This window comes from Dromaius novaehollandiae, chromosome 8, assembly GCF_036370855.1.
Source record: "Dromaius novaehollandiae isolate bDroNov1 chromosome 8, bDroNov1.hap1, whole genome shotgun sequence".
NCBI lineage: Eukaryota > Metazoa > Chordata > Aves > Casuariiformes > Dromaiidae > Dromaius > Dromaius novaehollandiae.
Genome location: NC_088105.1, coordinates 13,957,322 through 13,970,636, shown reverse-complemented (window position 1 = coordinate 13,970,636; position 13,315 = coordinate 13,957,322). Strand labels below are relative to the sequence as shown.

At 65.6% G+C, this 13,315-nt stretch overlaps 2 protein-coding genes across 5 annotated transcripts in view; one reads left to right on the top strand and one right to left on the bottom strand.

Annotated features, from left to right (window-relative positions):
- Positions 1-26: 26 nt before the first annotated feature.
- The window catches only part of NOS1AP (nitric oxide synthase 1 adaptor protein), a 44,550-nt gene continuing 31,261 nt past the window's right edge, over positions 27-13,315 (bottom strand). Inside the window, exons 3-12 of one of the 4 annotated variants that reach the window (XM_064515732.1) lie at positions 12,486-12,578; positions 11,529-11,602; positions 11,153-11,261; positions 10,824-10,965; positions 9,755-9,918; positions 8,888-9,055; positions 6,014-6,179; positions 5,450-5,599; positions 726-969; positions 27-653 (exon numbers count right to left, since the gene is read on the bottom strand). In XM_064515732.1, coding sequence (XP_064371802.1) covers positions 260-653; positions 726-969; positions 5,450-5,599; positions 6,014-6,179; positions 8,888-9,055; positions 9,755-9,918; positions 10,824-10,965; positions 11,153-11,261; positions 11,529-11,602; positions 12,486-12,578 — 1,704 coding nt within the window. In that variant the 3' untranslated portion in view covers positions 27-259. Of the gene's footprint in view, positions 654-725; positions 970-2,122; positions 5,600-6,013; positions 6,180-8,887; positions 9,056-9,754; positions 9,919-10,823; positions 10,966-11,152; positions 11,262-11,528; positions 11,603-12,485; positions 12,579-13,315 lie in introns of those variants that run through there. The other 3 variants (XM_064515733.1, XM_064515734.1, XM_064515735.1) reach the window with 3 other exon arrangements.
- Positions 1,041-1,730, top strand: SPATA46 (spermatogenesis associated 46). Its single transcript, XM_064516386.1, has 2 exons — positions 1,041-1,137; positions 1,225-1,730. The coding sequence occupies exons 1-2, from the start codon at positions 1,041-1,043 to the stop codon at positions 1,728-1,730; spliced, it is 603 nt and encodes a 200-aa protein (XP_064372456.1).

Sequence of the window (13,315 nt, the reverse complement as noted above, 5' to 3'; positions counted from 1 at the left end):
CCGCGCAGAGAGGGCCGCGATAAAAGTCCGTGGCTAAAAACGAGTCTTTATTGTGCGACCCACATCCCCCGTCCCGGCTGCGCCCGCGGCCGAGGCACCATAAATAGAGGGACTGGGCCGGCAGCGAGGGGCCGCCGCGCGGCCGGCGGGTGGGAAGACGGTGGCTGCTCCAAGAGGGGCCGCGGGTCCCCCCGGCGTCCGTGGTGCGGCGGCGTCACGCGCGGCGGCACACGCGCTCCTGGGGTCGCGCCGTGCGGCGCTACTCGAAGGAGAGCAGGTCGGGATGGGGCCCGTCGGCCTCCTCGGCGCCGCGGGGCGGCTTCTCGGCGCAGCGAGAGCCCTCGGCCGCACGGTCGGCCCCCGGGTGCCGGCCATCCGGGCCACCCTCGTGGATGAGGTCGGGCACCGGGAGGGCGCTGCGCCCCGCCGCACCGTGCCCCTCCGGCAGCGCCGCGTCCCCCGCTGCCCACCGCTCCTCCCCGGGGCCCGCTGGGGCCGCGGCCGGCTCAGGAGACTGCTGCGGGCTGGCCGCGGCCCCGGCTGGCAGAGGGGCGATAAGCATGTCCTGTGGGGTCTTCAGCGCCCGCGGCGCACGCTTCTTGGCGGCGGCGGGCGGCGGGTCCAGCCGGGGCATGGCCTCGGGTGCCGCCGGCCTGCAAGCACAGGGCAGCGGTGAGGGGCGGCCGCGGGGGCGCCGCGGGGCTCCCGAAGCGCGTCCGACTCACCCGTCCTCACCGGGCGGCTGGCCCGGGCCCAGGGCGGCCCCGGCGCGGGCGTTCACCTCTGTCACCCCCGCGGCCGGCTCCTTGCGCCGCAGCAGGTCGTTCACCTTGGCGCCCACGGCCTTGCCCAGGTTGCGGAGGTGCTGGCCGCCGGCCAGGCGGGCGCCGGGCTCGGGGGCTGGGGACCGGGCGGGCCGGGTGCCGGGCGCCGCGGCAGCACGGGCATTCTCAAACACGCTCTGGTCCACTGTGAGGCACAGGGGGAGGAAAGGGGGGCAGTGAGGTGGCCACGCGCCCTCGCCACCTCCCGCCGGGGCCATGGAGAGCTTTGCCCTGCTGTCCATTTCAGGAGCCCCCGCGCCCGGCAGCGCCAGGAGCAGCACCCCGGAGCCCCCGTGCCCCCCCGGCCCGCCAGGTGAGCGGGGCCCCTCTCCCTCCCCCCCGGCAGGAGCCCCCGGCCGCCGCGGCGCCCACGGCTCACGGCCGGCCCTTGCCTCCGCAGGCTGCGCGCCGGGGGATCTGCCGGGCGGCGAGCTGCCCGCTCGCGACTGCGCCGTCTACCGGCCCTGGTTCTCGCCCTACAGCTACTTCGTGTGCACCAAGGCGGCCGCCCGGCACGACGCCGGCGGCCGCCCCGCCAGCCTGGCTGGCAGTGCCCAGGAGCCCGACGAGCCCGACGACCTCTCGGAGACTGTCTGCTCCTCGTGCTCGCCCGACGAGCTGCGGCCCCCCGAGGGCGCCCAGCCGGCTCGCCCCGCGGCGGGAGCCTGGTGCGGCATCACGGTGTGGGACCTGCTGGAGGCCTCCCGCTGGCAGCTGGCGCCCCGGGACGGCTACAAGTGCGTGGCGTGCTGCCGCGTCTTCCCCACGCTGTGCTCGCTCAAGACCCACGTGCGGCACGGCGCCCGCGAGGGCTTCAGCTGCAAGGTGTACTACCGCAGGCTCAAGGCGCTGTGGGAGAGGGAGCGCGAGGCGCACGAGGCCTCGGACGCCACGGCCCCCCTCTGACCCGCCGCTGCCCGTGCCCGGCCGCCACGGGAGGGCAGTGCTGCCTCCCCGGCGCTGCCTCCGGCAGAAATGCAATAAATCAGATTATTCCCAGCCTGCCACCTCGCCCTGCCTGCGGCTCGCCCGGCACGCGGAGCCCCCCGAGCCTGCTCCTGGCTTCTCTGTCCCCGCGGCCTTGCCCGGAGGCTGGCCGGGAGGGTGCACATCCCTGGCAGGCCTGTCACCTCCTCTTTGCACCGGGTTTTGCTGCACGGAAAACCGTCCCCGGCCTGGATGGTCCTTTGCAAATGCGGGGGGATGCAAGTGGGCTGCCTCCAGTCCCGAGCGCGGGGGGTGAGAGGAGCGATGCAGAAAGAGCAAGAGCCAGCAAGAAGGAAGAGACAACAGAAAAGCCTTGAGAAATAGAAAGATTTATTTAGCAAAAGCTGATCACCTAATGACAACACCCAAGGGTTAAGTGCACTTACATTGACAGACTGGTTTCCCAGATAGATTGAGTCGACAGTTAGTAACACGACAGTTGTAGGAAAAGAAAGGACAAAAAATAGAGCTATAAATCCTCAGTCGAGGTCCATAACAAAAGTGTGAGGCTAGAGAGGCGGTTCAGAGGCAGCGCTGCCCTGGGGGGAGGACGATTTACACGTGTACAACCCGTGGTGCAGCGGGGCGACGCAGCAGTCCGGGCTGCGCTTGGTCCAGCCCCATCTCTCCCCCTCTCCCTGCGCTTGCCCCCTGTGCCCACGGCCCAGTTCCTGCCACCCCTGCGACGGGCTGCCCACCTGCACGGAAACCCCTCTCCGAGCTCATCCCCGCCTCGCTGCCCTGCCCGCGGCACGTCTCATGCAGCCCCTTCTCCACCTCGCTCATGGGGACCAGGCTCCTCTCCCACCTTTGGGTGGCCCTTGGTGGCCACCCTCTTCCTGCTTCACCTCCCAGCACTGAGAGGTGGCTGCGGGACACCAGGACCCCCTGGCACGGAGGCCAGCAGAGCTATGCTTGTGGCAGCGCAGCTCGGGGCCGGCAGGACACAGCGTACAGGGGCATCGGTGGCGACAGGACAGGAGCACCCGGTGTGTCCCGCCACCAGCACCCGCTCCTCCCGGCCGCCCCGCTGCTTGGGGCGTGGGGACGCGTCCTCCCCTCCAGCCCCCCGCCTATGGCCAGAGCGCAGCCATGGCCCTCGCGGCGGCAGGCGAGGGCTGGTGGAGGGCAGGGGCCGGAGCCCGGGAGATGCTCGGCTCGGGGTAGCTGCAGGCAGGTCTAGCAGAGACAGAGCTGGAGAAGGCGAGAGCAGCGGGAAGCAGCAAAGCTAAGCAGAAGCAGGACAGGAGGGTGGCAGGAGAGGAAGATGCCCGTGCCGATCCCCACCACTTCCACTGCTCCTGCGAGCAGCGGGGCGGACGTCAGGACGGGCTCGCACCCCATCGGCTGCGGCCTCGCACAGACCGCGGCAGCGGGCAGCTGACAAACGCACTTGCAGGAAAGACAAAAGCTCTGGATCCTTTGGAGCAGCCAGGGCTACCAGCCACAAGCGCCGCAGGCTCCGGGGGGTGCTGAGACCCTAGACTCACTTGTCTGGAGGATGCGAACAGGAGAGACGGAGGGGCCCACCTGTGCGGGGGGTGCCCCTGCCGTTGCTAGCCCAGCCGCCCGACCCCCGTGCTGCCCAAGCAGCTTCCTCCCGGCGCCCTGCAGCTCCTCCCGTGTTAGCCCAACGCGGACGCTGAGCCCTGCAGCACGTGGCAACTAGGCGGCTCGCAGCACCTCTTCTGCCAGCATTGCTCAGCACGCAGCTGGAATTGCATCGCCATCTGGACGGCGTTTGGGGGCGGGGGCCTGCGAGCCCCCTTCCTCTGCCCCCACGGACTGGGGCCAGCTGGCCCTCTGAAGCCACCATTGCAAACCCAGACGGTGCCCGGGAGCAGGGTCACCAGCAGCACAACCCGGACACCGTGCCACCAAATGGCCCCACAGCAGCCCCTGCAGTAGCTAGTGGTGCACTTCCAGGGCTTGGGGAGGAGGAGGAGGACTGGCTGCCCTCGAGGGGCTGCACGTGCGGCATTGCTGCACATGACAGCGGCCAGCACTGCATCCCCCAACCAGGCTGGGGAGCAAGTGACTGCCTGGAAATGGGAAGATTTGTCTATGAAGAGGGTTGTGGTGGCAGGGAAGTGCTTGAAAACATGATGCGAGAGCACCATAAAGGCTCTCAAACCAGCAGCCATCCTGAGGAGCCCAAGGGTGGTGCTCCGGGGGTGCAGGCAGTGACGGGAAGACGCTGCACATCCCCGCGCCGCATCCCAGCCGCCCGCACCGTGCCTTCCTCACACTCCTGCCCGCGGGGCCAGGGTTGGCCCCCTCTGCGAGGAGCGTTGCCCGTCTGCACACTGCAGCCCTGGGGAGGAGCAGGCAGCGCCCGCGTGCCCTCCTCCTGCCAACACCATCCCCATCCGGCTTGTGCCACCAACCCCAGCACCCTGCCCCAGGCCTGGCCATCCTGTGCCGGCTGGGCTCAGCCCTCTGGCTCCTCCCCAGCCTTGTCCCGCTGCCCCTCACTGCCTTCCCTTCGCCTTTCGCTCACGTGCCCTGTCTCAGTCATCCTTCGCGCTCCAACAGTACAGCCGGGGCTCCTGCCGCAGCGACCAGGCAGGCTAATAAGGCTGCAGGGAAACTGCAGCCCATGCCCAGGCTCGGGCCCGCACCAGCACCCAGGGCCCACCACTGTGCTCCCCACAGTCTGCAGCTCCCGGGCAGTTCTGTGGCAACGGCCGGGCACTCCGGCTTCTGCCTGGCCCCGAAATGCGGCTTGCAGAGGTAGGGGCAAGGCAACCGCACGAGCACCTCGCCGCTTGCTGCCTGGTGCCGAGTGCTCTCTCCGGGGCTGGCGTGCCGAAGCTGCTCCAGCCCAGCATGCAGGTCCCGCATGCTGCAGCGCGGCGCGTGTGCGCGCCACCAGCACAGCCCACTCGCTGCCATGCAAGCCGCAGGGCCCCGGATGCAAGCTGCCCCACGCTCCCGCTCACCATCCTCCCCGGAGGCTGGGACGTGACCAGCCGACGCCAGTCACCGCACTGAGAGCTGCTCCATCCCCATCTCCTCAGGTTTCCCAGCTGCGTGCTGTGGAGCCTGGGGCAAAGCAAAAGGTGCTGAGGCCTGGCTGGGCTCAGGACAACGCGGCTGACAGCAGGGGTATGCGGCCAAGGGAAGGAGGAGTCTGCGCCCTGCTCCCGGCAGGCTGCTGCGGGCATGCTCTCCTGACGGAGGGACCGCGGCAATACTCGGGCACATCCTTGCCTCCCTAAAGCTGGGACCATTGCAAGGCTCCCTGCGCTGAGACCCGGCACGTGGCACCAGCTGGGGAAAGAGCAGCCTGGCGTTGCCTCACGGCCCGGTCAGGCAGCACCTCTGCAGCAGAAGAGACCGGGATCAGGGGTCCCGGCTGCTCCGCACCACCTCCCGCCGTCCCTACACCGCGATCTCGTCCTCCAGGCTGTCGCCCAGGTCCTGCCTGGGCTGGACGTTGAGCAGGCGTGGCGGTTCCTCTTGGGACCACGAGTCACGCTCCTCGCTCTCGTCCGTGTTGGACTCGTACTCGGAGGCAATGCCTGACTCGCGGAACTTGATGAGCTCCAGGCTGCCCAGGAGCGGCTCCGGGGCGCACGGCCCCGAGCCCGGCACGAACCGGTAGCACTCCAGCTTCACCAGGCAGTCGTTCCTACCTATGGGGCTGCCCAGGGCGCCGGGGAAGCCAGAGCCCGGGCCCAGCGGCGGCGGGTGGGTGTCCTCGGGCTGCGGGGTGGTGGGGTCGCAGAGCACAGGGAGCGCGTTGGAGCGGAAGGTGATCTCCAGCAGACTGTCCTGGGAGCCCACTGCAAGAGAAGGGCGCAGCTGAGAGGGAGGCGGCGCCGCCCGGCTCTGCCCACCGTCTCACCACCACCTCTGGCTAGGTTTCGAGTAGCCGAGACCACGCAGCCGCTGCAGAAAGCAGACGCACAGCCGATGGACACGTGTGACTGCCCCTGTCCACACCAACCTCTCCATGCTCCCCATCCGTGCCACGCGCGAGCACTGCTGCACGCACACAAGCCGTGCCAGAACAGCAGCGGTTTCGCCCCTACACCAAAACGCTGCAAATGCGCTCTGGGAAGGGGGCAGGACACAGCCCCAGGGGAGTGGGGGGCAAAGTGGGGTGCCCCAAGGGCAGCAGGAGCGGGGCAGTCCACGCAGCCAGGCTGGGGCCCCTGGCTAGCCGCGAGGGGGGCGGGAGGGGAAGGAGCTCTTACTGGTGGTGTTCCCCGAGAGCTTCAGCTCCAGCTCCTGCACCTGCTTCACCAGGAGCGAGATGTGCTGCAGCAAGTCCTTGTTCTGCAGCAGGAGCTGGTGCACTCGAGCCTGCGCCTCCAGGCGCGCGGCGGCCTCCGCGGCCAGCTGGTCCTTCAGCAAGTGAACCTGCGGCAGAGGCGGAGAGCTGGTGAGCGCCCGCGGCACAGCTCCGCCAGCGCATCGCCCCAACACAGGACGGGGCTGACCGCCCCGCCACGGCCCCTCCGCGAGGGCTCGCCCGTGTCCTGCCTAACCATCCGGCTGAGAAACCACTCTGCTGTGGGCATTGCTTTATCAACGCACCAACTGCTTGCTCCCCATGAAGGAGGAGGAGTCCGAGAGAGGAGAACGATGGAAGAGCCGAGCCATCAAGCCATCGGCACCACCCTGGGCGTCCCCGCGGCTCCCCTCTCCCCAGCTGCCGCAGCGGCGCCGAGCCGGCTCGAGCCCAGAGAGAGCAAGAGCAGGCTGTGGAAGGGGAGGGTGCAGCCACAGAAGAGCCCACGGAGAGGCAGCCAGCGACGCAGGAGAAAAGGCAGCATGGGAGGACGCCAGAGGGATGAGGAAGAAAAGACAGGCTCAGCCGCTGTGGGGGGTGCAGGAGCGGGCTGGGAGCCTGCCCCGGCTGAGCTCTCTCTTTGGGCAGGTTTCCCAGACCCGGTCCTTCACACAACACGGGGTCCTGCTCATTGCTGCCGCTGCCGGGAGAGGGAGCGCAAGAGCTGCACCGGAGCTGCAAACAGCCCTGGCCATGCCTGGCATGACAGCCTCCGGCACCTCGGGTGGCAGAGCTGAGCTTGAGCGAGGACATCCCCCGGGAACGCGCTCAGGACCACAAGACAGAGAGCAGCGCCCTGGCGCAACGCAGAGCAGGAGGCAGCGCTCCGTGCCTGCATGCGGCAGCTGCTGCCTGGTTTCTCCTGCACTGCCTAAATGCAGCCCATAGGACTGCAAGGCCATGCCCATGCCCGGCGAAGGCTGGAGCACCCCACACTCGGGGAAAGCTCGGAGGAAGCGGGAGGCCGGCCTGCGCGGGCAGGGCAATGCAATACAAAGCGAAGCTTGGGGGTTGCAGTGTCAGCACGGACATCACCCTTCCTCACAGCAGGGCAGCCGTGTCCGCAGCAGGGCTCAGGCGATGCCTTGGACTGGCCAGGCGAAGCAGTGAGCAGCGCCCAAACCTCACATCTTGCAGCCGGGCAGCAGCTTGTGCCACCGGGTGCTCTGGGGATAACACCCAGCACTGATTCCCTTAACCTGCCCTTAACCTTCTACAGGTGTTGGGAAATGCCTCGCAAATGCCAGGTCTCTCTGGTCAACGAGAGGGGACTAAATGACATTTCATTCCCAGCCAAGTAATTACAGGCCGAGGTAATGTGGACCCATCAGTCTGACAGAGGTCCTGGACAATATAGCGGATCTACCGGCTTTGTTAGCAGGGAATAAAGCCCATGCCAATCATCGTGCACTCAGAGACAAACTGACTCAGTACTTTGGAGAGAAGATAACCAGTGCTATTGATGAAGGTGTTGATGTCATGTATTCAGTCATCTGAAAGGCATTTGACATCATAGAGAACAACTTTTTCATTAATAAATCAGAACGACACAAAATCACCACGGCACACATGAATGGGTGAGGGAGTAGCTAAGTAACAGCTCTCGGGACCAGAACCATCCTTGGGTGGGCAAAGGTCCAGCGGCAAGTGTCAGCCGCTGCAGAAAGGAGAATGAGGCCAGTGGCTGTTATCCCAGGACCCAGCCAAGAAATGGCCTTACCCCATGTCATAGATTTTATCTGGAAGAGAGAAGAAAAAGGAATCACTGCTGCAAAGACCTTCAGGTGACACAAGGATTGGGACTACCAAAGATGACAAGTCCCTGCCAGAGAGGGACCCAGATTTGCTTGATAAGCTTTGCCCAAGCAAAAGTATCTTTTTACTACATCTAGATGTAATGGCCTCCCCCTAGGATGTGAATCACTCTTCCCGGCAGGAAATGTTTCCCAGAGTTGGTGACCGTGGAGGGCACGCAGGCTCCCGGGGCAGTAGCGCAGCCAGGACCGGTGCCATACTTTGATGCATGAAGAGAGAAACCACGGAAAGCACAGAAAGGCTGCTGGGACCAGGAGGAAAGTCGAGCAAGTGGAGAGGGCTCTGGGAGGCGTCAGGGAACAGGTAAAGCAAACGTAGTAAGTCAGATGAAGTTTCAGGAGCCAGAAAGGGACTGGACACTGACCAGGATCCCTCCTCGTGCCGAGACATCCCTGTGCCCCCACGCCTCCATAGGAAAGGGGGCCCAGAAGAAGGGCCACCCCGCGGGTGCAGGATTCAACGCAGCCTGGGACGAAGAAGAGCACCTTCCCGGGGGCTAAGTCTGGAGGGGTCACGTGGAGACCAGCCCTCCTCCTTGGCGCACTGTAGCTGCAAGCCTAGCTTGCTGCCAGGGAACGCATGTCACGGAGAAACGGAGCCAGCTACCACCGTCATCCGTGCTATCTATAGGCACTTGCTGTCCGCTGGCAGAGTGTGAGCTGGGACAGGCCGTGGCAGATGGACCCTCTGGCATGCTGCCGCTGGGGGCCAGGCAGCAGGCTGCATCCCAGTCCCCTCCCCGTACCGTCTCCAGGATGCGGATGGGATGGACAGACAGGTTTTCCCATGGACAGCCCTGCTCCCTCCAGCCTGTCCCATTTTTCCTCCATTTCCTCAGCTCTCCCCTTGCTGCACAGCCCGGTCCCTCCCCATCCCTTGCACCGGCAGCTTTGCGCCACCTCCCCGGAGCCCCCTGTGCCCCCGCACCCTGCCACCCGCCCCGGGACACGGCAGGGACAACCTGTGCCACGGCCACTTGCGTCTGCTGCTGCTGCTGCTGCAGGAGCTGCTGGAGGAGCTGCATTTGGTGGTGGGCCGAGAGCGGCGTGCCCAGGTCGGGCAGCTGGGCAGAGGAGGGCAGCAGCATTTTGGGTGACGCCATCAGGATGCTTTCCGAGTGGAGGCAGCCCTGCAAAAACATCGGCATCGAGAGCGTGAGCACGTGCGTGCAGCAAGAGGACATCTTGCAAGCCCTGGCTGCAGGAGCTGGGAGGAGGGCTGCTGAAAAACTTCGAAAACGGTATTTTTAAGTTGTGTCAAGGACAAAGCCTCCGGCAGTAGAACAGCTTATCCTGTGGCCAAGGGGAATTAGGTTAGAGCCCAGGAAAATCTGCTCACGCAGCAGCTCGCGAGGCACAGGAGCAGATGCCTGGGGAAGGACGGAGCCTGTGTCACCAGCCGCAAAAGCAGCATCTGCCAGGAGCAATTACGCTCCGCCGAGCCCGCCTCCGGCAGGGTGACGGGCTCGCCGACCCCAGCCTCCCTTCCCCGCCTGCACTTCTGTGTGTGTTGACAAAAGCGCAAACGATTTTGCAGAAAATTTCAGAAAAGGCAGAAGATTCCCATGGAAATTTCCAGTGCATCAAAAAAAAGCCTTTATTTTGGAGGAGGGGTGGAAAAAAATCCTCCCAGCTCTGACCCTCCCTGTGCCGCTGCAGGCAGCTGGGCCCGGACACGGCTCTCCCGGGAGAGGGCTGGCCCCGCATCAGAGGTTGGCAGGGGGGCGGCGGGCGCCTTTGATCCGGGCGCCGGGGAACGCTGTAAAATACCTCCCCAGCGGGGCCCGCGCGGTGCCCGGCCCAGCCGCTCCCACAAGTCGGGGCCGTACCTTGGCGTCAGCGTAGGCGCTCGCATCCCGCCCCACGGCGTCCAGGTCCGTCACCCCCCGGCTGAACTCCAGCACGTCGGTCCCCGCCAGCGGGAGCTCCACGGCGTCGATGTCCGTCTCCTCCGCAGAGGCGGCCGCCTTCTCCGCACCGCCCAGGCGGCAGCCTGCGGCGGGGGCACCGTCAGAGCAAACCCTCCCGCGCGCCGGCCCCGCATGCCCAGGGCGCCCCGCTGCTTTGGGGGCGGCAGCGCGAAACCCGTGGCTCCGGGAGAAACGTGCCGCCACGCAGCGAAAGCCACAGAGCGGTAAACAAGAGATTCCAGGCAAAAACGGATGCTCAGAAGTCCCCTGGGCGCCATATCTCAGCACCGGGACATCGTGTGGAGGAAAAACAAACAATGAGCGGCCCAGGACAATCGGGGCAGCCTGATAACCACGGCATCACAGCAGCGTTACTCGTAGAAGCGGTGAGGAAGCAGCGGACAAAGGCCAGGCCGCTCCCAGCAGGATTTGGAAGCTGGGCTGAGCACTGCGCTGGGGCCCACGGCACGGGCGGCAGAGCAGGCAGTGGGCTTGGACGCACACGGGCACCGGGACCAGCCAGGGATCCAACCGGGCACGGCGAGAGGGGCGAGCGAGCGGGGCCGCCGCTTGGCAGGAGCTGCTTGGCCTGGGCTAACTGCGGCTGAGAGCTGAGAGCGAGCCACGCAGGGACCTCGGGGCACGGCTGTGCTCAGGGCCCCTTTCCTGGCAGCTGGGAGGAAACGCTTGCGGCACAGAGCACAGAGAGAGCTTAAGCATCCAGCAGAGTCTGGATTGCTGCTAATGGGCTCCCAGCAAGAGGGACGTCCGTGAGGATGAAGGCTAACACCTTGCGAAGGCTCCTAGCTGTGCGAGAGCCCAGCCTGAGCGCAGGGCTCTGCAGGCCAGATTGCTGGGCAAATCCGTTCCCCGCAGCCGGCAGTGAGCGTCACGGAAAGGCAGCACCTCCGCAGACTGCATCTGCCAGCTCCCAGCACCAGTGAGGACCCACGCCCCGGCACGCTGCCCCTCGGCAGGGGCACGGTACCTGGGACGTCCAGGTCGTCCCCGTTCCTCTCGCTGTCGCCGTCCTCCTGCCCGTCTGCGTTTTGCTGGGTGTGCTGGAGGCTCAGCTTGTGGCAGACCTCGAACGCCTGTCCCACCGTCCGGACGATGCGCATGGCTTGGCTCTGAGACGTGGAGAGGGGACAAGGAGCGCGGCCTCAGCCGGGCTGCCCGGCACAGGGGTGCACCAGGGGACCTCCCCAGCACAACTGAGATGCAAGTCAGCTGTGCCGCAGCTCGACATGGCGGGGGCCTGTCCCGGCCAAGCCCCCAAGGCCCCAGGACAGAGGGATGTGCATCCGAACGTCTTACCTTCTTCTTGGACTTGAAGACGTTACACCTGAAGACATTGCTAGACCCATCCCTGGCAATGTAGCTGAAGATCTTTAGATCCTGGGAGTCATGGGACACGTAGAATATCCTGCAGGGACAGACAGGAGGGGGAGAGTACAGTCCGCAACGCGCACATCATCTCTGGTACCCAGGAGACTGGCAAGACCACATGCAGTGCTTTCCAGGGCAGGCCCTGGGGTGCTGGCAGATGCCCAGCCTCCGCAGCACACCACTGCTAAAGCCCATCCGAAATGTTTCTGGCAGTGCTCCCTCAGCAGGAGGGAGCCCGTAAAGCGGGAGGGCGATTGCCTCTGGTGCCGCGCCAGTCGCGAGCGCCAGCGCCGCTGAGCCTTACCTGTAGATAGGGTCGTGCATGACGAGCATTTTGTTCTCATCCCAGGCCCACTCTTTTTTCTGCAATGAAAGAAACTGAAAATGAGTACGTCAGATGCTGCCCTTGAGATCGAGAACAGCACCGAAGGGGCCGACCCAGGGGCCCTTGCCGCGGGTCGGCTGCTGCTCGCTTGCAAGCCTTCGCGGCAGGGGCTGGGCCTCGCTGGGGACTGGCTCCGTGCCACCACCTCCCCGGGGTCCCCACGAGCCCTTCTGCACATCAGGGCCAGTTCTGCCATGCTGGGGAACAAGGTTCATCAGGGACTTTTGTCAGAGCTGACCGTCCCCCCCTCTCGTGGCTCGCCTCCCAGCGCACCTAGTCCCTGCTGGGACGCCCTCCGCTCTGCCGGGGGAGCTTGGTGCAGGGGCCTGGCAGCGACCTGGGAGACACGTGGCCCCGAGCTGCACCAGAGTGCCCAGCAGCACGAGCAGTGGGCTGAAAGTGCCCGGACTGCAGCAGAAATCCCAGGGCACGTGAAAAACCCCTCCTGGAGAAGTGCTGTGAGGGGACGGGCACCACCAAAACCCCCCCAGCGCAGGCCAATCACGCCGGGGCCCCCAGAGCAGTGCACGCCGCAGCAGGGACGCGTGCGCTCTCCCTCCCGGCACGCCTGCTGCTCGAATTAGCGGCACGCTTTGCCCCCGCGGCGAGCCTGGCAGGTCTCCTCCTCGCTCCAGCTGGGGATGCTCAGCACAAAGGCAGCCGGCTGCCAGCCCCGCCAGCCCTCCTCGCCAGTGCTCTCCTCCGCCCAGCCACAGAGCCATGCGAGGACAAAAGCCCCCGGAGGGCAGGCGAGGGGCCGAGCGGGCTGGGGAAAGCTGCTCGCGCTGTGCTCAGCCCAGGGCAGCCGCACGCCCTGGCTCTGCCCCCGCAAAGCGCCGCCCCGCCGCGGGGCCGCCCCAGGAGCGAGCCGCCTACCTTCTTCTTCTTTTTCAGAATGACCTTCACGCCATCCACCGAGACGATGAGGCTCACTTTCTTCTTCTTGATGTTCTTGGCTTTAAACTCATACTGGGGAGCAGAGCAGGGAAAGGCCGAGTTAATCCCCCCGGGCCGGGAAGGCTCGGGAGAGGGCTGAAGGGGCTCGGGTGGGAAGGGCGAGAGGGGTGGGGAGAGGTTTGTGCACCCCCGCGTGCCTCCCCTGACAGCACCGATCCTGCTGAGCCCTGCGCCCGTCTCCAGGGCAGACGGCATAGTGACAGGATCCGTTTCAGTTCGAAGTCACCGGACAGAAAAAAAAAAAAGATCAGTGAATACACACAAAGCTTTGCTCCACTCTCAGGGAGAGAACAAGATTCTCTTAAATCCAACCGCTTTTGCACTTTATAAATGGAGAGGGGCCAGCAAGGGTGGGGGGGAAGAGGTTAAACTAGCTGCCAAGGCTGAGCAAACCCCTCCCGTGCAGCAGCGAAGCCCTGTCCCCTGCAGGAGCTCTCGCTCATGGTTTGCAGGGGAAAAGGCAGTGCTTTGCGGCTGAGCATCCCTAGCGGGACCTCGCACACGCTGCCAATGGCCTGCTGCACGGGAGGGACCCCGGTGCAGGAGGTGCTGGGCTGGGGGCTTTAGCTCACATCCAGGCAGTGTCGGACAGCCTGAGCTCTGAGTCTGGCGCAGGGAATTTGTTACAGAGACCTGTGGTGAAATAACAGCCCGAGAGGCTGCAAGAGCAGCCAGGCTGCCCCGCACCTGCTGTGCTGCCCTCAAAGAAGAGCAATCCAATTAATCCTCTTTTTATTTAACCAGTGTTA

Bases quoted from the DNA above. Each gene is read 5' to 3' on its own strand.
- SPATA46 (XM_064516386.1), top strand. From the start codon at position 1,041: ATGGAGAGCTTTGCCCTGCTGTCCATTTCAGGAGCCCCCGCGCCCGGC. The intron at 1,138-1,224 runs GTGAGCGGGGCC...TTGCCTCCGCAG, and splicing joins GTGCCCCCCCGGCCCGCCAG to GCTGCGCGCCGGGGGATCTG.